The 27,815-nt window shown below is 33.6% G+C and overlaps 3 protein-coding genes across 3 annotated transcripts in view; 1 reads left to right on the top strand and 2 right to left on the bottom strand.

Annotated features, from left to right (window-relative positions):
- Window positions 1-224: 224 nt before the first annotated feature.
- LOC135130118 (transcription initiation factor IIB) lies at window positions 225-7,985 on the top strand. Its single transcript, XM_064057449.1, has 5 exons — window positions 225-330; window positions 442-552; window positions 606-739; window positions 789-1,312; window positions 7,673-7,985. The coding sequence occupies exons 1-5, from the start codon at window positions 314-316 to the stop codon at window positions 7,832-7,834; spliced, it is 948 nt and encodes a 315-aa protein (XP_063913519.1). The 5' UTR covers window positions 225-313; the 3' UTR covers window positions 7,835-7,985.
- Window positions 7,940-18,895, bottom strand: L(2)37cd (lethal (2) 37Cd). The gene is made up of 6 exons (XM_064057447.1): window positions 18,551-18,895; window positions 18,288-18,504; window positions 18,117-18,237; window positions 17,752-18,067; window positions 8,790-9,000; window positions 7,940-8,734 (listed from the first exon to the last, which is right to left on the bottom strand). Exons 1-6 carry the CDS (start codon window positions 18,815-18,817, stop codon window positions 7,989-7,991), a joined length of 1,878 nt encoding a protein of 625 aa, XP_063913517.1. The 5' UTR covers window positions 18,818-18,895; the 3' UTR covers window positions 7,940-7,988.
- A 640-nt stretch (window positions 18,896-19,535) lies between these two features.
- LOC135130006 (mitoguardin) overlaps window positions 19,536-27,815 on the bottom strand; it is a 357,387-nt gene continuing 349,107 nt past the window's right edge. The window contains exon 5 of the mRNA XM_064057295.1: window positions 19,536-20,640. Coding sequence (XP_063913365.1) covers window positions 19,810-20,640 — 831 coding nt within the window. The 3' untranslated portion in view covers window positions 19,536-19,809. The remainder of the gene's footprint in view (window positions 20,641-27,815) is intronic.

Here is a 27,815-nt window from a genome sequence, read left to right as displayed (position 1 = left end):
GAGATGAAGTTATTGATTTGAAATGGACTTTGAAGAGGAGTATTGATTTGAAACAAATTGTTACCAACGTAATTATGTTGAGCTCTTTGCATTATGTCACTGTAGCTATGTTAATAACTCAAGGATAGAAAAGATCCATATTTGAATAAAGGCAAAGCAAAAATAGCTAAAATAAATTCGAAAATAATAAAAAAGACAATGAAACAAGCAACCAACAATTCATAATCTGTCATCCGTCCCGAGAAGATACCTGTATTATCGACACTGCACTCTATTTGCCGTCAATTTTTTGTCAAAACAACAATAGATCAAGATGGCGAGTTCGTCTAGGTAAGACAATTTACAATTGTAATTAATATTGAGTTACGTCGCAGTAAGTAAATTAAATTTTCATAATAATGTCAACATAATATCTATGAATACAAATAAATAATTTTGCAGGTATGACGCCAACAAAGTATGTTGCAGCTCACATCCAGATGCCCCTTTAATTGAAGACTACAGGGCGGGAGACCAAATTTGCTCAGAATGTGGCTTAGTAGTAGGTGACAGGTATTATCACCCTGTCCCTGACCCACAAACCCATTAACCAAATCTAATTCCAGAGTAATTGATGTAGGGTCAGAATGGAGAACCTTCAGTAATGAAAAATCCGGAGTGGATCCATCTCGTGTCGGCGGGCCCGAAAACCCCCTTCTCAACGGATCTGACCTAACCACAATGATAGGCCCAGGCCGAGGTACCCACACCCCCCTTGAACCTCAACCCCAATTACACATTTTTTCAAGGTGACGCATCTTTCGACAGCTTCGGGGTCGCCCGTTACCAAAATCGCAAAACCATGAGCAGTTCAGACCGTGCTTTAATCAACGCATTCCGCGAAATCAACGGAATGGCCGACAGGATCAACTTGCCTAGAACAATAGTGGATCGTGCCAACAATTTATTCAAGCAAGTTCACGATGGCAGGAATTTAAAGGGGCGTTCAAACGACGCCATTGCGTCGGCTTGTCTGTATATAGCTTGTCGCCAAGAAGGAGTTCCTCGAACTTTCAAAGAAATCTGTGCAGTTAGTAAAATCAGCAAACGTGAAATCGGCCGGTGTTTCAAATTGATTCTCAAAGCACTCGAAACTTCTGTTGATCTCATCACCACCGGCGACTTCATGTCGCGGTTTTGTTCAAATCTGGGGTTGCCCAATATGGTGCAACGAGCAGCGACGCATATCGCGCGGAAGGCTGTGGAGTTGGATATAGTGCCGGGAAGGTCACCCATTTCGGTTGCTGCGGCTGCGATTTATATGGCTTCACAGGTACAGTGGGTTGTTTGGGTTGGAAGTGCGAGCACTGTTTTTTGCCGGTTTTGTGTGCTAAAATTGTTGGGGATTTGTTAATAAAAAATATAAAATGATCACCAATAAGTTTGGGTGAGTGTATCATGGCAAAAGTTTAATATAATGAAGAGAAAGTAAAAAAACGGGTGTTTTTAAAATACTTGTTTACATATTTTAAATACAGGGTGTTTCACCCAAAATATCGCACGCCATGTTTTTTTTTAATTCATATTCTTATTTGATCAATGCCATTGAAAAAATACTATACACAAGCCCTATCTGCGTTTCTTCCCACATTAACTGTATGTTAGTATTTGACTTATATTTCAACGTATATTTTTTGAAATTTTATGGCAATACACTTTTTTCGGAAAGAAATAAACAACTAAAAGGTTGCTCAAATGTGAGTGCAGCCCAACAAATCCTGTTTCTTTAAGAGAATTACATATAAAATATTTTTGCGATTTTTGTTTATGATAACCTCTATATTATATACTTGTCAATTTCTGGATTTTGCAATTTTTCGATTAAGAGTTTCTCGAATTTTCAATGTTTCAATTTGCAATTTTTCGTTTGGGTTTTATAATTTTTTTTTCAATTTTTTCAGTTCTTCGTTTCTTCAGTTTTTAGATTTTGCAATTTTTCGATTTAAAATTTCTCGAGTTTTCAGTTTTTAATTTTTCAGTTTTTTATTTCGGTTTTTTATTTTTTCAATTTAAATTTTTTCAGTTTTTCGATTTGCGATTTTTCAATTTGTCGAGTTTTCAATTTTTCGCTTCTTTAATTTTCATTTCTTCAAATTTTTGATTTGCAATTTTTTGTTTCGCCTATTTATTTTCTTTATTTGTACAATGTTTCCATTTTTTAATGTTTTGATGTTATAATTTTTTGTTTTTTCAATTTCAATATTTTCAGTTTTTCGTTTCTTCAATTTTCCGACATGCAACGCTTCGAGTGACATTTTAAAATTTTTCAGTTTTTTTATTTTCCAAGTTTTGGATGTTTCGATTTTTAAATTTTGCAGTTTTCATTTCTTTATTTTCGATTTACAGCTTCTTAGGTTTTGTATTTTCTTTATTTGTTCAACTTTTCGGTTTTTCAATCTTCTGATTTTATTTTTTTTCAACGTGAAAATTTTTCAATTTTTCGTTTCTTCAATTTTTGATTTGCATTTTTTCTAGTTTTTATTTTAAATATGTATTAATAAGTATTATTATTTAAAAAGCACTTTCAGTTTTACGGTTTTGTAATTTTTAGATTTTTGGATTTCTAAATTTTCGATTCGATTTTCTTTCCAATTTTTCAATTCTTTTTTTTTTTTCGATTTTTAGTTTATCAGTGTTTCAATCTTTTTTTTATTCTTTCGTGCTTCGAATTGTATTTTTCCGGTTTTGCAGTTTTTCGTTTTTTCAGTTATTCGATTTTTCAATTTTTTTCTGATTTTTTAACTTTTCGAATGAAAGAAAAAAACCAGGAAAAATTGCAAAAAGTGTAAAATCGAAACATTAAAAATCGAGAAACTGAAAAATCGAAACATTAAAAATAGAGAAACTAAAAATCTAAAAAGTGCAAAATCGAATAATCGGGAAATCCAAAAATTGCAAAATGTAAAAATTGGAAAACCAAGAAATGAGTAATCAAAGATTTGAAAAATTGAATAAAGGAGACATTATAAAATCGAAACAAACCTTAAAAAAATAAAGGAAATGAAGAAACGAAATAATTGTGATATGAAATCTAGAAAATGAAAAAATCGAGAAAATGAAAAATAAAAATCAAGAATTTGAAAAATTTAGGAAACGAAAAATTGAAAAATCTACAAATTAAAAATTGAGAAACTGACAAAATCGAAAAATGAAAAATTTGCAATATCGAAAAATTGCAAAATGAAAAACTGCAAATCGAAAATTTGAAGAAATGAAAAATTGAAAATTTTTCGTTTTGGTTTTTTATTTTCTTTATCTGTACAATGTTTCTATTTTTTAATAAATTTTCATCATTTTTTGTTTTTTCAATTTCAATTTTTCAGTTTTTTGTTTTGCAGTTTTTTGGTTTGCAATTTCACGAGTTTTCAATTTTGCATTTTCTTTGTTTGTTGAATTTTTCGGTTCTTCAATGTCCTGATTTTATAGATTTTTTTCAATGTGAAATTTTTCACTTTTTGGATTTTTCAATTTTTCGTTTCTTCAATTTTTTGCAGTTTTTTTAATTTTCATTTTAAATATGTATTGTGTTAATAATTATTATTAAAAAAAAAAACACTTTCAATTTTACGGTTTTATAATTTTTCTATTTTTCAATTATTGGATTTTAAAATGTTTGCACTAATTCGATTTTTCAGTGTTAAAGTTTTTCGACTTTACACTTTTGACGATTCCATAATTTTTCGATTTTTGGATTTGTAAATTTGCGATTCTTAGTTTATCAGTGTTTCAGTTTTTTGTTTCTTCAGTACTTCGAATTGCATTTTTACAGTTTTTTGGTTTTTCATTTTTTCAGTTTTTCGATTTTCAATTTTTTCAGATTTTTAAGTTTTTGATTTTTCAATGTGTTGATTTTTAAACTTTTCGAATCAAAGAAAAACAAGGAAAAATTGCAAAATTGTAAAATTGAAAAATAAAACATGAAAAAACGAAAAAGTGTAAAATGAAAACTTTAAAAATCTAAAAATTGGAAACCAAGAAATTGAAAGATTGATAAATCGAAAGATTAAAAATCGAGAAACTTAAAAATCTCAAAAGTGCAAAACCGAAAGAACAAAATATTGTAAAATCGAAATATTCAAAATGAAAGAAATCGGATAATCGGAAAATCCAAAAATTGCAAAATTTAAAAACTGGAAAATCCAGGAAATGAATAATCAAAGATTGAAAAATTGAATAAAGGAGAAATTGTAAAATCGAAACAAACCTTAAAAAATAAAGGAAATGAAGAAACGAAATTGTGATAATAAAATCTAGAAAACGAAACATTTGACAAAATGAAAAATTAAAATCAAGAACTTGAAAAATTGAAAAATTTACAAATTAAAAATTGAGAAACTGACAAAATTGAAAAACTGTAAATCGAAAAATTGAAGAAATGAAAAATTGAAAAATTTGGGAGTTGAAAAAACGAAAAACTATGAAACCAATAGATTGGGCAAAAATTGAAAAGAATTAAAGAAAATGAAAAAAAACGAAAAATTGTGATACCAAAAATTTGGTCAAAGGTAAATAAATCCAATTTTTTCGAAAAATTATACGATTTAATTTTGTGAATTTTATTCTTTAATGATATATTCATAAGTTAAAATGGTACTTGCTGATGTAAGATTTATTTTGGCAAATGAGATATCCTTTGGGTAAATAGAGGGCGGGGGGGCGGGACTAGTACTTGCTGAGATAAGCCTTATTTTGGCAAATGACATCCTCTGAGAAAATAAGGGGCGGATGGGCGGGGCTAGGACTTGCTAAGATAAGACTGATTTTGCCTTTATTAATCTTGTAAAAACTTGTTAAACTTAAAAGGTGTTAAATTGCAAATTTCCATAGTAACGAGTTAAATTCCTAAATCTGATTGGGTGTTAATTTTTTTTTTCATTCTACTTCTACTTTTTTTTAATTTTTGGAAAATATCCTGGTTTTTCTTGGTTATTTAATAAGCAGAACTAAAGTTAACTCAAATTCGTTGTCTGTGAAGAATTTTTTTCTCAAACGAAGATGACTCGGTTTTTTTTTTGAAGACTTTTTCGAACATTTTTGGAAAATATCTAGGTTTTTTTGGTTATTCAACGAAGCAGAACTAAAGTTGCATCAGATTCGTAATCTATGAAGAATTTTCCATAAATGTAACCTTTTTCTCATACGTTTTAATTTTTTTTTTTTTTTTGAAAATTTTCTTCGAAAATTATTTCCCTATTTTTCCCCATTATTTCAAGAGGTAGAACAAAAATAACTTGAAATTTGTAATCTACGAAAAACTCTGTGAACTCATCTTTCAGCTCATTGTAAATTGTGTTCATTTTAATTTTTTTTTTCAAAAATTTTTGGAAAATTTCCTGGCTTTTGTTGGTTATTTGAAAAGCAGAAGTAAAATGAATTCAGATTCGTTGTCTATGTCTCCGTAAATTTAAGCTTTTTCTCAAACGAAGATGACTTTTTTTTTGAAGGATTTTTTGAAAATTTTTGGAAAAAATCCAGTTTTTTTGGTTATTCGACGAAGCAAAACTAAAGTTACATCGGATTCGTAATCTATGAAGATTTCTCCATAAATTTAATTTTTTTATGTTACTTCTGCTTTATTTTGTTTTTTTGAAAATTTTTTGTTCATTTTTCTACATTATTTAAAGCGACAGAGAAAAAGTAACTTCAAATTCGTAATCTACGAAAATGTCCCTGCAAACTTTTCCTTTTTCCTAAAAGAAAAGAACTCGTTTTAACTTTTTTTTTGAAAATTTTCGAAAATATGACCATTTTTTCCATTATTTGAATAAATAAACGAAAAGTAGCTTGTTGCAATTTTCATTTTAATTTTAACATTGTTTCGAAATTTATCTTGTTTTTCTTGGTTATTTGACAAAACATTATATATACACATGTATATAATGTTAAAGTAAATGTAAAGAAGCGTGCTACACGCTTGTTAATAGTTCTATATTCCTAAATTTTCGGAAAAATGGAGTGAGTCGTTATTGATTTTAATCATTACCATAAATTGCCTCATTTATTAATTTTTTCAGTCACCCTGTATTAAGACCATATGTAATTCTAAAATCTATTAGTGCATTGATAAACCATAATTATAGGGCCATAATATTTTGCATATTGCAGAGGATTTGTTCGGAAAAACTTTAAGATGACTTCATCAATTTTTTGAAAGGGGATACACGAATAAATTTTGATTGACGATTTACCATGATTACGATATCCTTAAAACGTTTGCAAGATTTCAGTTGTTATACAATTTTGATTTTTTTTTCCAAAAATCTGCGTATTCAAAGGAAAAACTGAACACGGATTCATAAACCACAGAAGTATATTATCTTATGAACTTAAAAAAATATTTACCAATGTAGATTTTGGAGATGAAGTCATCCTATTATTGGTAAAGATGTTTTACCATCTACATTATATTCCTAATAATCAAATTTGACAACAATCCAGTAGTTTCGGAGATTGTCTGTCTAATAAAAATTCGGACCGACGGCAGACAGACAGACGGAAACGGGATACCTATTTTTTCGTACTCTGGGGGTCAGGAAACGTCGAGAAAACATTTCATAAGATGCAGTTTTTGAAAGTACTAGGAAATTCTAGAAAAATGTAATGTAGGACTTGCTTACGGGACTTTAAAAATGTCATTTGTCTATATTTAAAAGGGAATTATCAAACATAATTGTACAATTGTACAATAATGAAGAAAGAAATGACAGAACATACAGGGTGAATCAAAAATGTAAGCAAAGAAATAGGTAAACTCATAAATGACACCGAAAATGTCAACAAACTGTCAACGTGTTTAAACAGCTACGCTTTCATCTTTGAGGATTAAACTCACTAATTATAATTATTTTCAACACCATAGTACCAATTAAAATTTTGACGTTATGGTATACCTGTACATAAATAAGTAAATAAATAAATCAAGTAGTCACTGTTTATGTAACTGTAATAAAAAATTATAAACACCATGTTCATGGACGATCTTAAACTTGAGTTTTGTGATGGAAGTTGAAAATATTTTCTTTTTTCATACATCTGGTGTTAATGGTTGCTAGAACAACGTTGCCATAAAAGGGAGTTCAGTATATCATTTGTGCTTTTACAAAAAATATTGATTTATTATTATTATTATTAGACGTTATTTTTTCAGAACTATTTAAGACGCCTTAGAAATTTAAATGTTATTAATTTTTTTTTGCATACGCTTGTTTAACTTCGTGTCAAATTTAATAGCCACAATTCAATTATGATATTAAAAAAGTTTAATAGTGCGAAGTATGACGAAAAAAGTTAATTTAAACTCTATCAAATCGTAAAAGTACATTACGTTTAATTATTTTGAATTAATTAATTTTAATTACCTTATAGTGACCTTGTTAGCTGTGATATAAGATAATTATGTAAATAAAGGGTGCAGCTCAACGTCACGAACTGGGTTGATAGTGTGACGAAAAAAAAATAACATGAGAAAATGAAGTTTGTCAAAAATATCTGTTGAACTTATTTAATTTATTACAAAAGTACTTTTTTTTATATTACTCAGAACGTTTTTATTAAGTTGTGCACGCTACTAACTCTGAAAAATGAAAATACACTATGATTTTGTGGGTTGGCGATTTACTGAATGGATTTTCAGGCGTCAGAGGACAAAAGGAGCCAGAAAGAAATCGGTGACATCGCCGGAGTGGCCGACGTCACCATCAGACAGTCGTACAAACTCATGTACCCCCACGCAGTCAGCTTATTCCCTGAAGATTTCAAATTCGCAACTCCTATCGACCAATTACCGCAGATGTAATTTTAGGGTATTGTTACGGTTCTTGTTTTGTTATAAATTTTTATCGTGCACGCCGTAGGTGTTGCAAGTAAATATTTTTTTAAGGTTTATACAATACACGTTAAGTAGGCTCAATTAAAATTTTATAAAATAAAAAAATCTAGCACTGCAATGTTTAGTATAATTTGTCACCCAAGTGGGATATCATCTCGTTGATCTCTTGTACTGCATCCATGTCGATTTCCGCTTCGTCTGAAGATTCGCTGACGTCGGATTGTTGTTCCTCTTCTTCTTCCGCAACATCTAACCGCTCTGGCATTGAGCTCTGGATGATTTCACCGACTGTGTATTCGTCGTTTTCTTCGTCACTGGACAGACTGATCAGTTCTATGTCTTGTTCAGGGTCGATTTCCCTCGGTATTTTACTATACTGAAAACCTACATTCCTGTATATACCTTTTTTAATGTTGCTCAACATTTGGTTATAGTAGTCTAAGTGAGACCCACTATCTTTGCTCTCAGTCTCTTTTGAAACCTTCTCTTGTAGTATTTTCTTATCCTCAAGCAACTCTTTTTGAACCGCTTCTAGCACGTGATCATTCACAATACGCCGACAGTGCTCAATAAAGTTATCCGGGAGAAATCCGTTTTTCGCATGGCAAAAACCTCCACTACTCTCCGGTAACCTAGAAATCATATCTTGGATTTCCGGAATCAGCAAGTCACAAAACTGATAGAACATCTGCCTAGCTGGTGGTAGCGTCAGAGGTCTCAAAACGTAGTAGCGTTCGTCCAGTTCCATCTTCGGTCTGGCGGACATGTCGTACTTAAGAGAGACTTTCTTTGTTTGATTGGGGGCTAGAAATATCGAGGTTTTGCTGGCGTAGCTCCTCTTCGCGCTGACCTTTAGTTTGCTGCTTTCTGCGAATGAAAGTTTCGATGTGGGGTTTGTGAAAGGTCATAGTGAAGTACGTACCTGCGGTTCTTATTCTGTAATCCAGGGTTTGGTAAATGCGGGCTTTTGGGTCTTTTCGGGGATCGTAGCCGTACTTGACCCAGGTGATTCTCCACGGACCGTTGGTGAAATAGTAGGCAACAATGGGGAGAATTATTCTGGAATGTTCATCTGTGAGACCGGTGATGTGGCGGATGGCGGCTTTGGTCCAGATTGGTCTCTCTTCAAACAGCTATTAGTGAGAAGGTAACATTGTAATTTCAAACTACATCAAAGCAGAAACGTAATTAACACTCATATCGCTGTGGTGACCGAATTTAAATCAAAGTTTTCGCGCTGAAATTAATTAACAGCGGCGCGAAATCACACTTGAATAATTTGAATTTGAAAAAAAAAAAAAAATCAATCACAAAAAAAATCGTTAAACATAGGCAACCTGGTGCACGGAAACGCTTGCTTGGTAGTCGGACAATTAATAGCGCTAATGGATTTTAGTTAGAGGGTTGGTAGAGACAGAATCTGCATGGCGGAGGGTTGGTCTGAATGTACTTGTGTGAGTGTAAACACGTGGTAAGAGCTAGGTTTAAATTAGTTGGTTTGGTAGTTAATAAAATGGGAGGAAGCCTTTGTTTAACGACAATCAATCGTAGCCAACGTCCCTCAGGTGTCCCCAACCCGCGCGGTTAATCCTTGCGGCCTTTTAATCGAAAACTTGCGGACTTCCGTTCAACGCGAAACACGTGCTGTAAATTTGTTTCATTGTTTGTATATTCACCAATCAAGTTAGTTTTTCTTAATCGTCAGCTAGTGTAAACACAATTTAACAATCAGGATTATTTAAATAAACCACGTGCTAGAAGATTTCATGAAATTCACTTAGTCAGGAAAACACCTTGTTGTTTAATTACGAATAAGTTTCTGGATGCATATACGTAAGTGTTACATTATAACACTTCTTAATTCTTCACACAAGATTGCGAATAGTTCATTTACGGCAGTTAAATAAGTTCATTATACTGCGAACTGGCGGGGGTTATGATAATTTCTTCACTTGGGTGGTTATCATCGTTATCATGATTAATTCATCGAGGCAATTCCTCGCAACGATTTTAAAATTTACATCACCGAGACGCTTTCTCCCTCGGAGCGATGATTGGATATTTTTGTGTTTGTTTATTATGTGTTTTGTTGGGTTAACCAGTTCGCGGTATTTTAAACTCTCAAAGTAAATTGTTTTTTTGAAGTAACCAATCACTTAGATCATGATTTAATTTGACATAACGTAAACTCTTTCTTTGAACCGTTGATAAAGTGTGGCAAATATTAATCTCATGTAAATTTTGTTAACTCTGCAATTTTCCACCTCATATAATATTTTTCAATCTCACAGTTTTAACTTCAGTAATTTTATTTGTTGTATAATTTTAATTGAACGTAAATTTCATGTTCTACAGTTTTAACCTCACATAATATTTATATTTGTACAAGTTTATTTCACACCTGATCTTTTGTTTCATAAATCCTTGCTAAGTTTTGTTTTGTAAATAGGACTTTGTTGATGAATGCTTCTATCATATAAATTGTTTGATGTCCCATTTTTAATCTCACATAAGAATTATTTGTTGTTTAAATTTTCACAAGATTGTATGGCGAATTTAAATGTTGTTTATTGCTTGTTGAAACTTTGACACTTGTTTAGTTGTTGTTAATATCAGAGTTATAAGAGATTGAATATTTAAAAATGGAATTGAGGTTAAATAACACAGAAAACGTGGCAGAAGTGAAGTTCGGTTCCTAGTCGAGCTGGCGAGATTGAGCGCGTCACCTGCACAAGTCCGCGGGTTTGTATAAAGTCAGGGGGCGATCACCGGTGTTGTAACGCTGTCGGCTTCGTGCTAGCCGAGACGCAACTACGGATCTGCGATCGTAGCGGCCTAGTTTCCCAGGGCACGTTCGTAATGGAGATATGCGTGCGGGTAGGCCTTGTGATAGATAGAATCACCGTCGTGGAGGGAGAACAGCCCCAGACCGGTAGCCCCAAACTACGCTTATGCTAGAATGCCCAGGGGTACTCTTGTTGTGCTCCTGTTAACTGCCGTAACTTTAAAAATCTGCCGCCACACGCCCGTAATAACTTGTGTATTTGCATCCAGTTACTTAAGTCGGATTTTGCTTTGTTTTTATTAAATTTGTGATATTTAAATATTTGCATTGATTCCAAACAGATGTACAGAATTTTGCGTTTGTTCGTTTTTCATATGTGTATGTCTGTCAGTTCGCAAGTGTCCCTTTTTTTTTATATGTCTTAAGATGTTTGAAATGTAATATGTCCGGGAATAAAACAAAAGGGGGTTTTTGCGCTGAGGAGTAAATCTTCGCAGCGTCTTTCCTCCTGCGAGGGGGTGCCGTGCTCCCCCTCTAAAACAATTTTGTCTATTATTTCTTGCGCTCTCGAATCACACGCAGTGTATGCACTTGTATGAAAGAACGTCTTCCCGCCACATTTCAAGAAAAAAAAAAAAAACACAACGTAGGTTCCCATTTGTTAGACGATCACAGCGAAGGCCAAATTTTGAATTTTTGAATTTTTCGCGGGCCTTTCAAACTTCTTCAAGGTCAATTTAAACGAGGGAAGTTTAAAGTATTCTAAGTGTGCTCCTTCAAGAAGGTACTTTTTTTTGAAACACAGTGTATAGAGCCGCACATGGAGGCGTTTTGGTCCATTGTGTCCCCTCATAATATCGAGTCCTAAAAGAGTCCTGTGTCTTGAATAAAGCCCAGGACACAATTTACAGGCTCATCTTAAATAAATATCATGTGATTTGAAAAAAGCTTTTATCGGAGTTCTAGCCCGAGCGTTGGCCCTTTCATTTTCTTTAAGGCCCATGTGTCCAGGTAGATAGATGAGCACAACTTTTTTATTTTACAAACGACAAAACCCTCACTGAAGTCTCGGCTATTTGTGAAAGTGCAGATTCGCCTTCTGCATACATTTTGTCACACATTCAATCAAAGCAAACATTTCTACTTGAAAGACACTGGTATGTTTACCCAATAGTATCGAGACATTGATATTTGCCCCACTTGAGTATACGCTGGACTCCGATCCCTTTCCGGACACCGAACCTTCAACATAAGAGGTAATGCCTTGAGTCATGACTTCGGTATGTCCCTTCCATTCTCCTCGTGAAGGTATCAGTACTTTCTTGAGTAATCTGGTATTACAACGGGAATTTTGCTATCATCCTCCATCCTGAAGATGGAGTTGGTTTCCATTAGCGAGAACCGACTCAGTAGACTTCCCACCGTGGAAGCATGTTGCCCAGTAACTCATCCCGTCCTCCCGAACAAGTCCGACAATCTCTTAGCCTCGGTATACGTAGTACGCCTAGGTTTAGGGATAAAGACAGCTCTTACTTCCCTCTAGTCAATGGGTACCCAGCCCAGAATGGGGCAACCTCTTGAAAAATGCAATAGTAATTTAATAGAGAGTCTCTTTTGTAATAGACCTCGAAATATATCATCCATGCTCACTGATTTATAATAAATGGAGTAATTTTACGTGCAAGTTGCTAGACCTCTCGAGAAGTAGTGTGATTTGTGTTTTCTGCACATGTTCGTTTCACTCTCGTGAATTCGGGAAGTGCGTACTTGATATGAGGCTCAAAGTGTCTTCCTTGAGCACTGTGAAGCTTATTAGACGCGTCCTTACTGAAAACCTTCTGAAGTCTTGCTGTTTGCGGAAGATTATATACCTTCCTACACACGTCCTTCCATTTATGTGTTGTGCATTTTTTTTAGCCCTCTTATACAGCTGCCAAGGATTGGGTGATTTGTCAGGTTGAACCCTATTGTAGAACTTCTTCCTTGCAGTGGGTCTCAGCCTACTGAGGTGAAAGTTCTATCATGGGGCACATGCAAATCCTGGAAGTAAAGAGCTGCCGCCTTGTTTGCCTGAAGATTTTAAGGTTTCAAGGTTTCCCCGAAGGAACAACCACCATTAAGAAACTTTTCACTATCCCTCGAGTCCAACACCAATGTGGGCCAACACCTTGGTCAAGTAGGTACTGGTAAATCTTCGCCACAGGGGCTTTGCCTTGCAAGACTCCTGAAGTAAGTGAGAAGAGCGAGTAACTCAGTGGTGGTTGCTGAACTGCACAACTGGTGAGTTAACTCGCTCTAGTCATCATACTACCTAAATAACTCCCTAATGACGCAGGAGAGTTTTACCAGTACTCAAATGCTCCGCCTCGGGATTATAAATATAAAACTTCTCTTCCATGGGTTCCACCTACACGGCGCCTTCCTTTAGAGGTTCCACTGTCTCCTTGCCTGCCATACGGGACAGGTTAACTCACAACTAACCTTCAAAACCTGAGTCAATCCAGTTCAAAGGACTGAACCTGGGTGCACACTATCAGCTCGACAGACCAGTCGTGGGAGTCCCTACCACTTCATACCTGTCTCGGGCTATTCAGAAAGGACTCCCTGGCTTTCAGGTACCGGTGGGACTGACTCGTGGAGGGCTAGGATACAAATATCCCCCTGCCAGCGCAACCCATTGGTTCCCTTTCACTCCTAGGCGCCCCAGAGCCTCTCACCAGTTAAATAATAAACGGTAAAAGTACTCGTTACCAAATTGTCAGTCCTACTATGAGAAACTGAAGGCTTTAGTTGGCTTCAGCCAGAGATCAGATTTGTAAAAACAACCTGTTCCACGGGTAGGTGGGAGTTGACATAAAGCAAAAGAGGCTGGGTGTTCGCTTCTTTGTTCCATAATATAAAAAAAATAAAGTTCCATATTATAAAGTACGTCTCCCATGCGGAAATAACGCTTACTATTACCGGTTTCCCGGTCCCGAAGGAGCCAGGTTACCATGGGCCACACGTTACGTTTTGGAAATTCTTCTTGTAAAACTAGACAATGGTCTTATGTCTCAAGATGCCATTTCTGCCGCTTCTTTTACATTTCGGACTGTAATAAGCAACCCCAAGACCCTTTTTGCGAGAGTCTTCCCGGTTTGTGGCTCTTGGATCTCTATCCTCCCGTTCCGACTTTGATTCTTTTGAAAGCTAAAATAAGATGTATCGAATATCCGATGAACTCGGTTCTGTCGACACATGCTAGTCTTTGATTTCATGAGCCAGCTCTAATGATTTAATAAGCTCTTCCTTCAGTTTAGTGGCGAAGGTAGGTAGGTAATTCAGGAGAGCCCCCGTTTAGAATTGATACCAAAACTCCCACTTCCCACTGTGTGGTAAATTAACATCGCATCCCGTCATGAGAGGTCATACCTCAGCCTTGCTAAACCTGAGTTCAGGATGGCATTACAGAAGAGTCATACACGGTAAATTGGCAGAACACTCTATTGACAAGGACAACCTCCAAATCACTAAAGCACAGGTGTTCCAAAGGAAGGTTCTGTACCCGTTTGGATAAGTAGAGGTATGTCCCGGGTTTACATTCGATAGAATCAGCAATAACTGACCCTTTCTGTAAACATAGGTCTCTTGGCTAGCCATCCTGATATTCAGGATTTCTGAAGAGGTCAAATGTCTACCTCAGATCCTCCTTCCGTCTTTCTGTCTACCCAGCAACCTTAAGTTTCTTACTCCTTGTGTCTGTTCCATTGATGACCCAACTAGGGGCCCAAAATTCTGGGCTTCTAAGAGCCTTAGAGTTACCGCGGGAGCCACGAGTAGTCGCTGGACAAGTGTCAAGGTTCGGATAGTGCATACCGCAGAGTGAGATCTTCTAACTACTAACGAGCCCCAAGCAGCTTGGGGTTCCTCACCCTCACACTTTACCTGGGTTACCCCCTGGCGGAATCTTCCATTAAGAAAGTGAGGCTCACACCCATATCTGGAGAACTCTCTCTTGAATGATGATTCAGTGTGCGTTTTTGCCCTTTTCGCACTGTGCGTGACACCGGGCCCTGACAGCTATTCCGCGTGCCTTTCGGGCGCGCCTTTTTTCGGCTTCGCTACGGTTTTCACCCTTAACTGACAGTTGTTTCACGTCTGCGGCCAATTGCGAGCTTGTGTTCCCACTCAAGTTAGATCATTTGATTTGGTATCCATAAGATGTGACTGGCTTTGACACATTTTCGAAATTGAGCTAGAGATTTTCTTGTAGATTTCGACATCCAGAATTAATTTTCAGCCTTATTTTTTTGGAAATTCTTATCATTTTTCCAGTATCGCCAATTGAAATATGGCAATTTTTACATTTTTTTTAAGTGCACGAAATAAGAAATAAACCTGATAGCAAATAGTATACTAAAAAAGTTTCGACTAGCGCTTTTTTTTTCTCTTTTCACATCCTAGATTCGATTAGTTTTCATTGTTTTTCCACAGAACATAATTAGTACCGCCCACCCACCCCATCTCCATTTCAGTGACTGATGTCTGCCCTGAATGAAATGAATGATCTTATACTAAACAAAAATAAAATTAATCCTTAGAATGGGAAGAGTGGGGATGGGCGGGACTAGTACTTGCTAAGATAAAACTGATTTTGGCAAATGACATTTCTTCCAAGAAAATTGAGGGCGGGTGGGCGGGGTGCCTTTTTTTCTTTTTTCATATCCTAGATTCTATTAGTTTTCATTCTCTTTCCATAGAAGGACATAATTAGCCCCGCCCACCCACCCTATCTCCATTTCAGTGATTGATGTCTGCCCTGAATGAAATGAATGATCTTATACTAAACAAAAATAAAATTAGTCCTTAGAATGGGAAGAGTGGGGATGGGCGGGACTTGTACTTGCTAAGATAAAACTGATTTTGGCAAATGACATTTCCTCCAAGAAAATTGAGGGCGGGTGGGCGGGGCGCCTTTTTTTCTCTTTTCATATTCTAGATTCTATTAGTTTTCATTCTCTTTCAACAGAAGGTTATAATTAGCCCCGCCCACCCACCCTATCTCCATTTCAGTGATTGATGTCTGCTCTGAATGAAATGAATAATATTTTACTCAACAGGAATAAAATTAATTTTCGGCCTTGTTTTTTGTTGCAGAAGGGATACACTACATTTGGAAATCCCTTTGTATGTAAACGGTCCAATAACGCAGGTCCAGAGTATCAATTTGCCATAAACATATGTACTTTTCATGTCTTTAATATAAATTAGAAAAAGCAAAGGTGTTGCAAGACAGCCTCGTGGGGTACCCAGATTTATAGATCGATAATTACTCCCTATTGCGATCTACTATTTAAATAAGAAAATACTAAACTTAGGGCAATTAAGCCACACTTATGACATGCTGTAAACCACCTAAATACAGGGTTTCTATAAATGACTGTAGGGTCGAAGTAGGTCATGGAAACGTGCCGCTTATCACTTTATATGAACTTTACTAAATGCCCAAGGACTTACCACAAATACCACACTCTATAACTAGTTGTCTAAATTTATTGTGGTTAAACATCACAATAAATGTTGAAATTGTTCATCATTTTATTCAAGGTTCAGTCTCTTTTAATTTCATAAATGTTCATCCTTTCGTCAATATTTTGGACCCTTGGTTGGTATAAAAACTCTGTATAAATTTTTATAAGAATCACCATTATACTTCTGTAACTTGTTTTTTATATATCTGGATACAAATCCCCATGGGTTGATTAAGAAGGTGGGTTAAAGTATAAATAATAACATTTCGCAAACAGTTAATAATATTAGTACTGTAGCATCCCGTTTTGAAATTAAATTTAGCGGCACAAAAAAAAAACGCGAAACCGCCTTTGAAAAATTTAAAACACGTGTCAGAAATTCTCTGATTCAGGCCTAATATTTTAATAAAATTTTTTTAAAGGTTGGATGGTTTTTCCTAAGTTATTATTTTGATTTAATAACTTCTCATTCGAGATTTTTGAAATAGTAAATTGTATAATTCAAGACTTATTTTTAAATGTTGATCCGTTTTGAAAGTGAACAACAGTTGGCAACATATTTAAAATTTAATGATGGCATACCTCACTGTCAAATTGACATTTATGTCACCAAGTCGGTAGCTGCCATCTTCTCAACATGTTTGTTGTTAGGCGCGCTCGTGTCAAAACTGATAACTCTAAAGTAACAAATTAGCATTGCTGCCAATAATTCAGAATTACCAACACAAAAATTTGTAGATGTTTTCCTTCAAGTGATTTATCAGGTTCTATATTGCTCGTGGATGATTATTATTATTATCATCACAAATAAAATTATCTTACAGTTGTTTTTTGAGATCAGGTGAATTTGAACCTTAAGGCACTGTATGACATTGGAAAGAACAATAACCTTATACTCATCAGAGAAAGTAAAATCGTCGACCTGTCTACCTTGATATATTATGGTACTTCTCAAGGATCAGTATTGGGTACCATTTCTTTTATTATTTATATCAATGATAGTGAAATAGTAATTTACGCAACTAGTTCGGGATAGCCTGCTTCCCGCATGAACGCTTGTTTGCGGCACGACCGAAGGGAGTGACGCATTTGCGTGAATGCGGGAAGCAGGCTCACGAACGTGTTGTGTACAATATTTTTTGCAACGAATACATCTTTAAACTTAAGAGATTAACTGTGAGTTATTTATAAACAACGGCATTGACAGCGCCGTCAACACGTCACAATGTTGACACTACCCGAGTATTTTAAGGTTACCATGACAACGGAAAGTTAAAATGCACGTGTGCGGGAAGTTCGAACTCCCGCACCCTGGTGAATGCGCGAAAGCCATCAAAAAAGGTCATGAGTGCAAAAATATTATTATTGATGTTAAACTTAATATCTTGATCATGGTCAGCTCATTACTAACTTTAACACACGTAACAATAGCATTTTTCTACTTTCACTGAAAACTGGTTTCAATGTGATAAAATGAAGTTTCAATTTCCATTTTTTAGCCAATAATATAAAGCAAAACCAAAAAATACAGTTCAAAGACAAGTGTTCAAGAAGGAAAATAATGAAACATACTACATGAAGAGACTCACCTGTTTGATCTTGGAGACACCATTCTCCAAATTCCGGTGTTTCAACATCCTAACAGCGCTCTCCAGGGGCTTTGTAGGTATCTCCTTATCCTTAAAAGCTACAAAAATTGATATCTGCTGCCTCGCCTTGCGAAATATCCTGCAAACATTTTTCTGTTGCTTTGGATTTAACTTGACAGGATTTGTCCCCCCTTTCAAGTTTAATTTTGGTTCATTTTTATCACTGTTGTCTACATGTTGCTTGGTTTGGGCGCTGTCATGGTGTGAGAAGTTCACAGGTAGCAAAAACTGATCCATATTCTTGGCACCGTCAGTTCTAGAAGAAAACGTCACACAAATATATTTATATTTATAAAATCACCTACTCCAGCCAGTCAATATTGGGCAAATGAGAGGGTAGAATCTTTTCATAGATGTTCTCAGTTGTGGATGATTTTGTTTCAGGATATTTGGCAACCAGTGGCAAATATTGAAAGTCACAGAGTCCTAAAACACACAGTAAATGTAAAATGATACTAAATTCAACAGCTACTTACGATTAAAGGTGAAATTTATCACAGACACTCCCTCGATATCATATTCATACTTAATATTTTCTTGACTAGCGTTATCGCTCTGTGCTTCAACTGGTGCTGGTTTTTTCACTTTAATCAAAATTCCCGGTTTAAAATCTTTTTCACCGAAACAACCTTTATTGTACTTATTTCTGTTATGAAAATTAAGCTGTAGTTTACGACCATGTTCGGCTACGCTCTGTAATTGTACAATAGTAACGTTGTATTACATTTAGATAACTTACTTCTTCTATATCATGTATTCCTCCCAAAGTTTCGATCGCTCGGTCCACGTTCTTCACTTCTCCGGGGTATTCTACACGTACCAGATGTTTGTTAATTTGGACAATGTGTTTCGGATCAAGCTCATTTTCGGCTTTTTTCTTGTTTTTTGCAAACCAGTTGCCGGTGTTTTTGTCCTCTTTGTTGAAATGTAGTTTCGGCAATTTCGTTTGGTTACGTGAATTATCTTTCACGAAACTTGTGGATGGCGATTCGGTATCTACTTCCATTTTTTGCTGTTCTTTAAAAACTAAAAACGTTATTTAATCAATTCTAAACACGAATGTCACACATTAAGGTTATATTTTGATTAGTGACATTTAAAAAGTGAGGTTAAAAAGCATGTTATTAAAATTTATATTAAGGAGCATTTACACGAAACACCGTACTTAAAGGGCTGTTCACGCTGATTTGGATTCTGGAAATCAGCTTTAAATTTAATTAAAATAATATAAAAAGGTCCACAAATAATCAAATCACGATTTTTTTCTAAAGCAAAGATAAGGGATAGGAAATATGTAATGATTTGAAAATTACCAACAAGTTTTTTGGAGTGTATTTAATTTATTATTTGATTATTTAATATTTCTGTACCAAATACAAAGTCTATAATTTTGTAGATGTTATAAAGATTCTTCAAGATAATACTGATGTGATTTTAAGAAATTAATTAAATTTATAAACACAATTTGATGGAATGCGTTTTCATTTTTTACCAAACATGAACAAAATAGTCAAGACAACAAAAAAAAAAATGTCAGAAGATATCTAACGAAATCTTTACATAAAATAAATTTAAACTACACCTGAGTATCTCTTGAAGGTTCAATTACTCTTCTTGACGTCGTTAAATATTTCTAAAAGTATTATCATGAAACACAAGCCAATAGATTTCAGAACAAAATGCATGCTTTGCGTTCATGAATGCAAGAAACTGAAATAATATCATTTCATGTTTCCAATACTTTATTGTACATAAAAATAACGTTACACTAGACAGGCTTTTGTGGAAACGCATATGAACACGTACTTTTAATATTCGCCCCTACTACTCAATGGACTTCATAGGATTACATTCGGGAATGTACACCTAGTAAAATTTATTTTCCTTTACATCTTACAACCTACCCCAGATTTTTCATACTCTGTATATACAAAACCTCTGGGGCAACCTACCCACGAAATGGGCACTTCAAACTTTAAAAAACAACTTTAATTACAACTATGACTGGGCACTCAACCTCTGACTAATATTCTCTATCCTAATCTTAAGGTTTTGTATAACATCTTCTGCCAACTCTTCCACATTAGTATATCTACATTTTTGAAAATTAAAAATATCAACTAAAAACCCCATGACTTGGTCCTTAAAATATACACAAGTATCCCTGAGTAGTTCGTCGGGTCCCAAAAACCCCCAAGCCAGCAGCGGCGAAAGCTGCTCCGAAATGGTATAAAAATGCGCCATGAACCCAGTCGGAAACTTCAGCATCCGTCGTTTCGCTTTCAAAACCGACCAAACGGCCGTTGTCAACGCTGTTTCCTTAAAACCGTTCGACAACCATCGGTTCTGTACCACGGCAGTGACTGAGGACGGCGGCGAGTCCAAATCTTCGAAGGCGTCCATGAGGATGTAGTCCATCACCACGTCATAAAAGGTCAGAGCTTTTACTCCCTTCATGCTCAGTTCTTCTTCGACCTCGCGCCAGTTGTTGCCCTCCTGGATGTACTTCAGCATTTCTTCGTAACCGATGAGGAAGTCCTTGGGGTCTCTGTCCGCATAGAGCAACAGATCGGCCAGGATTTGGCGGCCGGCGTCGGCGAACCAGATGTAGTTGGTTCTGTCCCTGAGAATATTCTGGAAAGCTAGACGTAGACAGTGTAGTTTGCCGAGATATTCTCCGTCCGAACCGCACTTGACGAGTTCCGTTCTGAGGGTCCTGCAGGGAATTCCGCCGTTCTCGAGGTGTCGAAGGGCGGTTTGGTATAGAGGAAATTGCTCTAGGTCAGGGAAGTAGTCAGCGAATTCCTCGAATTCCCGTAAGTCGGCTACCTGTAACAGAGAATTTTCGTGTAAAATATGTGAAACTGTCGAGGACAAAGTAAACCGCAAAGTCAACAGTATGAAAAAAAACATCGTCTAAACGGCTGTGGAATTAATTTTTAAACCTCTGTGAGAATATTGTTTTTATGAATCACCCACATTGTCTTTATGTCTGAACAAGGAAAAGCAAATTAATCGAGAAGCTTTAAATCTGGAGACCTTGGAGGAAAATATTCTATCGAACGTTCATGAAAGAATGCATGCAACAGTTCCATTGTTTCACGAATTTTGTGGGCGGTGGCATTATCTTGCTGAAAATATCCGTCCTTCAATTATTCATCATGCAGCTGGTCAATGAGGGGTTGCTACAAATTGTTTTGGTACCTTTCAGCATTCATTGTTTCGTTGAAAAATATTGCATTGTGTACCTACACTTAATCTGTCATGACTCAGGAGTCGGCCGCCATTTTGAAAATAAAGATCTAATGAGGTTTCTGATTTATCTTTGCAATCGTGAATCTGATAATTTGTTTTATTCTTTTAGTTTATATCATAATAGAGTTATTTACAACCGTTGTTTATAACGAAAAAAATAAAAAAATTGATTTTGTGAATTCTATTTTTTATGATAACCACGTATATCAATTTGGATAAATACACTGTAATAATAATAATAATAATAGTATCTAATTTTCAAATTTTCGGGAAATGCAGTGAATTGTTGTTGATTTAATGAATAAAATAAACTGAATTATTCATAAATTTTTCGAGTCACCCTGTATAAGCGTTTCTAAAAAATAATACAATGATAAATCACAAGTATTGTCTCATCATATTTTGCACATTTTATGTAGGATTTATTGGGCCAAATTTTGAGATGACGTCATCAATTTTTTTGGCGGATAAACAGATATATTCCGCAAAACTACGAGAATCGAAAAATTAAACAATCGCAATATTGATAAATCGAGAAATTGAAAAATCAAAAATTTAAAAAATAGAAAAATTGAAAAACCGAAAAATCGAAATTCGAAAAGTCCAAAAATCGAAAAAATAAAATATCTAAAAATTTTAAATTCTAGAAATTGAAAACTTGAAAAATGAAGAAATCTAATACTCGAAAAGTGGAAAAATTTTAAAAATCGACAAAGATGTCAAGAAATCGAAACATCAAAAAATCATAGAATTGAAAAACTGAAAAATTGAAAAATTAAAACATAAAAAAAATGAAAAATCGAAAAATTGAAAAATCGAGAAATCGAAACAAAAAAATTGCAAAATTGAAAAATTCAAAAATCGAAAAAATGAAAAAGCGAAAATTTGAAAAATCGACACATTGAAAAATCAAGAAGTCGAAAAATCGAAAAACCGAGAAATAGAGAAACAAAAATCCAAATTTAAAAAATTGAAAAATTGGAAAATCGGAAATTTGAAAAATCGAAAAATTGATGAATGGAGAAATTTATTTTATTTCATTATTTATTTCAATATAGTGCCCAATGGACTTAAAGCCCAATAGCAGGATAAGATTATAATACATACATAAATAAAAATACAATATTACAAAACGAAAATTGAAAAATTTCAAAACTGAAGTGACATTGGGAAATCGAAAAACTGAAAATCGAAACATAAAAATTGGAAAATCGGAAAGTTGGGTAGTCGAAAAATCGAAAAAATGAGAAATCTAAATCGAACAATTAAATTAAAAAAATGGATAAATTCAAAAATTTTAAAATAGAAAAATCAAAAATTTTAAAAATTGAAAAACAGAAAAATCTGAAACTGAGAAGTCGAAAAATGTAAAGATTGAGAAATCGAAACATCGAAACACTTAAAAATCTACACTATAAAAACCGAAAAATTAAAAAATCGAAAAGTTGAAAAATAGAAAAATTAAAGAATTGAATGATTGAAAAATTCTAAAACTGAAATTCCGAAATATTGAAAAATCGAGAAATCGAAAAGTCGAAAAATCAAAAATTAAAAGAAGAATTGAAAAACTGAAAAATCAAAACATTCAAAAGTCTAGAAGTCTAGAAATGGTAAAATAAAAAATCGATTAATCGAGTAATTGAGATATCGAAAAGACGAAAAATTGAAAAATCGTAAAACCGAAACATCGGAAAATTGAGCCATCGGAAAATTAAAAAATCGATAATTTGAAAAATTGCAGAATTGAGAAAGTGCAGAATCGAAAAATTGAGTAATCGAAAAACTAAAAAATGGAAAACTTGAACAATCGAGACATCGAAAAATTAATAAGTCGAAAAATCGAAAAACCGAGAAATGGAGAAAACGGAAATCCAGAATTTAAAAATCGGAAATTTAAAAAATCGAAAAACTTATAAATCGAGAAATTTAAAAAAACCAAAACTAAAATGACAAAAAATTGGAAAATCGAAAAACTGTAAATCAAAACAACCAAAAATTGAAAAATCGAAGAATTGGGAAGTCGAAAAATCGAAAAATTGAAAAATCTAAACGGTCCAAATTGGAAAAATCAAAAAGTCAATAATCGACAAATTTATTTAAATAAATTGATAAATCGAAAAATCAAGAATTGAAAAACAGAAAAATCTGAAACTGAAAACTCGAAAAATCTAAAGATCGAGAAAACGAAACATCAAAACACTGAAAAATCTAAAATATAAAAACTGAAAAATTAAAAAATCGAAAAGTTGAAAAATCCCAAAATTGATATCTAGAAATATTGAAAAATCGAGAAATCGAAAAGTCGAAAAATCGAAAATTAAAAAAAAGAATTAAAAAACTGAAACATCAAAACATTGGAAAGTCTAGAAGTCGAGAAATGGAAAAATAAAAAAATCGATTAATCGAGAAAGTGAGATATTGAAAAGTTGAAACATTGAAAACTCGACAAATTGAAAAATCGAAAAATTGAAAAATCGTAAAACCGAAACATCGGAAAATTGAGTCATCGAAAAATTAAAAAATCGATAATTTGAAAATTTGCAGAATTGAGAAAGTGAAGAATCAAAAAATTGAGTAATCGAAAAACTGAAAAATGGAGAAAACGGAAATCCAAAATTTAAAAATCGGAAATTTAAAATATCGAAAAACTGATAAATCGTGAAATTGAAAAATTCCAAAACTGAAATGACGAAAAATTGGGAAATCGAAAAACTGAAAATCAAAATAACCAAAAATTTAAAAATCGAAGAGTTGGCAACTCGAAAAATCGAAAAATTGAGAAATCTAAATGGTCCAAATTGGAAAAATCAAAAAGTCAAAAATCGAGAAATTTATTTAAATAAATCGATAAATCGAAAAATCAAAAATTTCAAAAATCGGAAAATTGAAAAACAGAAAAATCTTAAACTGAGAACTCGAAAAATCTAAAGATTGAGAAAACGAAACATCAAAACACTGAAAAATCTAAAATATAAAAACCGAAAAATTAAAAAATCGAAAAGTTGAAAAACCCCAAAATTGAAATCTCGAAATATTGAAAAATCGAGAAATCGAAAAGTCGAGCAGAACATTTGCAAGATTCCAAACGCTCGATTTAGAAATTTTAAAGTTGAATTGTAAAATACTGTAAAACAATTTTGAATTTTTTCTAAAAATTTGCCTAAAGTAAAAATTCAGATTTATAAACCACAAAAGCAGGAGTATATTATCTTATAAAATTTATATAACATTTACTATTGTAAAATTTGAAAATGTCGTCATTCCATTGTTGGCGGGATGAGCAGACAAATTTTGGTTAGCGCGTTACCATCTAACATATTCCCACCATTATACAAAATTTGACAACAATCGGTCCATTAGTTTCCGAGATTATCTGTCTAATTCTAATAAAAATCCGGATAGAAGACAACGGGAGACCTATTTTTCGTACTCTTGGGGTTATGACACATCGAGAAATTAAGAATTTGGCCAGTCGCCCGATGGACTTGATTACAATGTTTCTTTACTTTGCGCTCGACAAATAAAAAAGTTTACTCGTAGTTTGCATTGTTGTGCTAAAAACAAATCGGTTTAGAAAGACTGAACAATGGTTAAGAAAAAAGAAAATCTATCAGTTAATTAAAATTCAATTAGATAAGTGGAGGAACGGAAGATTTACAGGGAATGGAAAGGAGACAAGAAATTAAACAACTAATGGACGGACTGTGTTAACTCCCTCGTAAGACCGAACAGCACAGATCAAAAACACGACACAAAAGAATCTTTGTTGTTCAAAAAAAAATCTTTAGTTGCACTTATTTACACTATTTTTTTTTTATGGAAAACAATGAGTTACGAGTATAAAATTGGTAATTTTGTAACAATTTTCATTTCCGATAATAAATTTGGACTTTGAGACATCTTTAATTTCTAATTTTGCAACTTGTAAAATCTATAGCATGTATTCCTACGTAAGCAAAAGTTCGGAATTTTTTTTTCTATCTCAAACTCTGTTACTTTAAATTAGTTAACTTTAAAATTTAGTTTAATTTGTATAGAGTACCCATAGGATTTTTTTTCCTCTACTCTGTAGTTTCTCTGTTAAATAAATAAATAAATAAATAAATAAATAAATAAATAAATAAATAAATAAATAAATAAATAAATAAATAAATAAATAAAAAAATGTTTGAAACTTCACCGATTTTTTAGATATTCGCTACAATTTCGTATATTTTAGAAATATGGTATTTGATTTCTAAAAATATCTTTCTAGAATATTGTCTTTTACGTATCGAGAAACCTGGTTTCTCTAATTTTTAAGTGTCGTGTAAAAATTTAATTCTTTCGACTATTTCTTTTATCTCTTATTTTCTCGTTTTTGTTATGTTTATTTAATTTTGTTAGTACTGAGAATATTAACTTAATTTAGGGTTTGAAATTTAATTTTGTACAACACATTTGCTTCTTTTAAGATTTTGGGACTTCTAAGACTTTTTTTCTAACATTTTTTAGGCGTAATATTACCGTTGACTTTTGATTCAAACTAACTAAGAGAGTGTGTAAGAGTTGCCATTTTACTGCGTGATTTCGAATTGAATTTGATAAAATAATTCAACAAACAAAATTAAAAAAAAGATGTTTAACCAATTACGACAACATCCACTGGTTATGGTCTCCCCACCAATTTTAACAACAATAAAAAATTACTCGTTCGTTTCAATAATTCATTTGATGCTTTCGTGATGAATATGAATCGCTTTGGAACAACAACTGAATCTGAAATCGATGGAGCAATTGAAAATATTGTTCGAGAAATTACGCCATGTTTTCATTTGGCGTCGATTCGAGAACTTTTGTCTGCTTAGCAGCTATAACTTAATACTCCTCACCCATAATGAAATTTTAAAAGATTACGCCTACGACTTGAAGAAAGAATATGGGAGGAATTACAACAGAGATGTGTTAAAATTATGTGGAACACCGCACTGAAATTAATCCAGAAATTTTATTATACAATCAAAAATATTTAATTTAAAAATTTAGGTATTAGTGTAACCCCAAAAATTTTTGCAAAAAGATGGCCGAGACTAAGACAGTCTAAGGGTATTTACTATATCGGAGATAAAGCTAGATAAAAGCTCGGCACAAAAATGTGTTTAGAAAGGACTCTCCACACTCAGTCTTTGAAAGACTTGGTGATTATGATAAAAACTCCAGAGATAAATCCGACGACGCAGACATATCGTCTCTAAATCGACCAAATCTTTATTTCTCGGCCACGGAATTTATGTTTTTGTCGCCTTTTGCAGCATTTCTCCACTACAACAATGATACTGGAAGTGAGGCTCCACATACTAAGCACGGGATTCCTTAATACAATGCTTCGAACAAAATAAAAAAAAATATATTTGTATGAAACGAACGTCGAACGACATGGTTAATAAAAGAAATCAGCTACTGTTAACACTTTAATGAATTTATGGCATTAATAATGTTTAAAGTTGTTTTTCCGTACCATATTCGTAATTTTGTGAAGCTTCTTAGTACGTACTTTTCGTTTAATTTTCAAAGTTCATCAAATTAAATAAAGCGCCCACTGTTTCTACAAATTCTGAGAAGCTTGACGCTTAATCTCTCTTACAGTGGCAGTTATATGAGACAATAACTGTGAAGTCGCGAAATTTTCGCCTTACACATTTTAAATGTCTAAATTAGTAGATTTCTTTATCAAAATTTTCTGTCTAAATTTTGTATGATAACCTCAAAACCCAAAACCGAGGTTTAGCGACAGCGAACTGACTTACTGATTATGTGAACGTCCTTTTGCCAAGAACTATTGTTCCATAACTGTTCATTATCACTTCCATTCTTAGTCACACGTTACGTTAAAAAAATCTCTGACTCATTACATTTCACAAGATTTTAGTCTAATTTTTAGGAACAAGGTCCATCAGAACCGCTTAGATAATCACCGAAGTTGAATAATTCAAGTTAGTTGTTTAATGAGTGTATTGAACATGTTACAATCAATGAGATACTTAATACACAATCTAGACTCGAATAAGGCACTCTTTGTTCACATGAAAGCACCAGTCGATATCATAATTAGAAACAAAATGAGAATGACGAAACTTAATTAATATCGAACCATACTAACCAAGTTAGCGAGGCTCGTTACGGGAGCTCAGCACTGTATATTGTTTGAGCAACAATTGACGCAAATGAAAATTAGTACGGGGAAACGTTTCACTAAAAAGCCAAAAATTAAATTTTTGTTAATTAAAGATGACAAGTTGGAGTATTTTAATTGTGGAGAAAAAATGTTTACTGGATTACAGAACAAGTGAAAATAAATTTGCATTGTTGTATTACTAGTTTTTTGAATAAACTGGAAGTCCATCATATTTCCACAAATTCAAGAATAGCAATAAAAAACTGTAACTATCATAAATATAATGATCATAATTATATAATACCTAACTTGGAAACTTTGTCGGTTCAAACACATAGTACGTCCTTTAATTAAAAATTGTCAGCATTTTATGGACAACAACTTCTAACTCTTTTAGCCCCAGAGAGTAAGTTGTTGTAAATATCCCATTTGACGAGAGCTAATTTGAAGTATTTTCGACATTTGATAACTCTCAGAACATGGAAAACTAGGTCCCCCTTTTTCGTCCGTCTGTCGTCTGTTGGTGATTTTATTAGACAAATAATTCCTGAAACTACTGCACCGATTTGTTTTGCTAAGTAAAACCAATTTAAAT

The sequence above is a fragment of the Zophobas morio genome, unplaced genomic scaffold, assembly GCF_036711695.1.
Source record: "Zophobas morio isolate AGI-343-1 ecotype UQ-CSIRO unplaced genomic scaffold, CSIRO_AGI_Zmor_V1 ptg000017l, whole genome shotgun sequence".
NCBI lineage: Eukaryota > Metazoa > Arthropoda > Insecta > Coleoptera > Tenebrionidae > Zophobas > Zophobas morio.
Note: the sequence above shows the minus strand (reverse complement) of the source record. Positions and strands in the feature narration are given on the sequence as shown.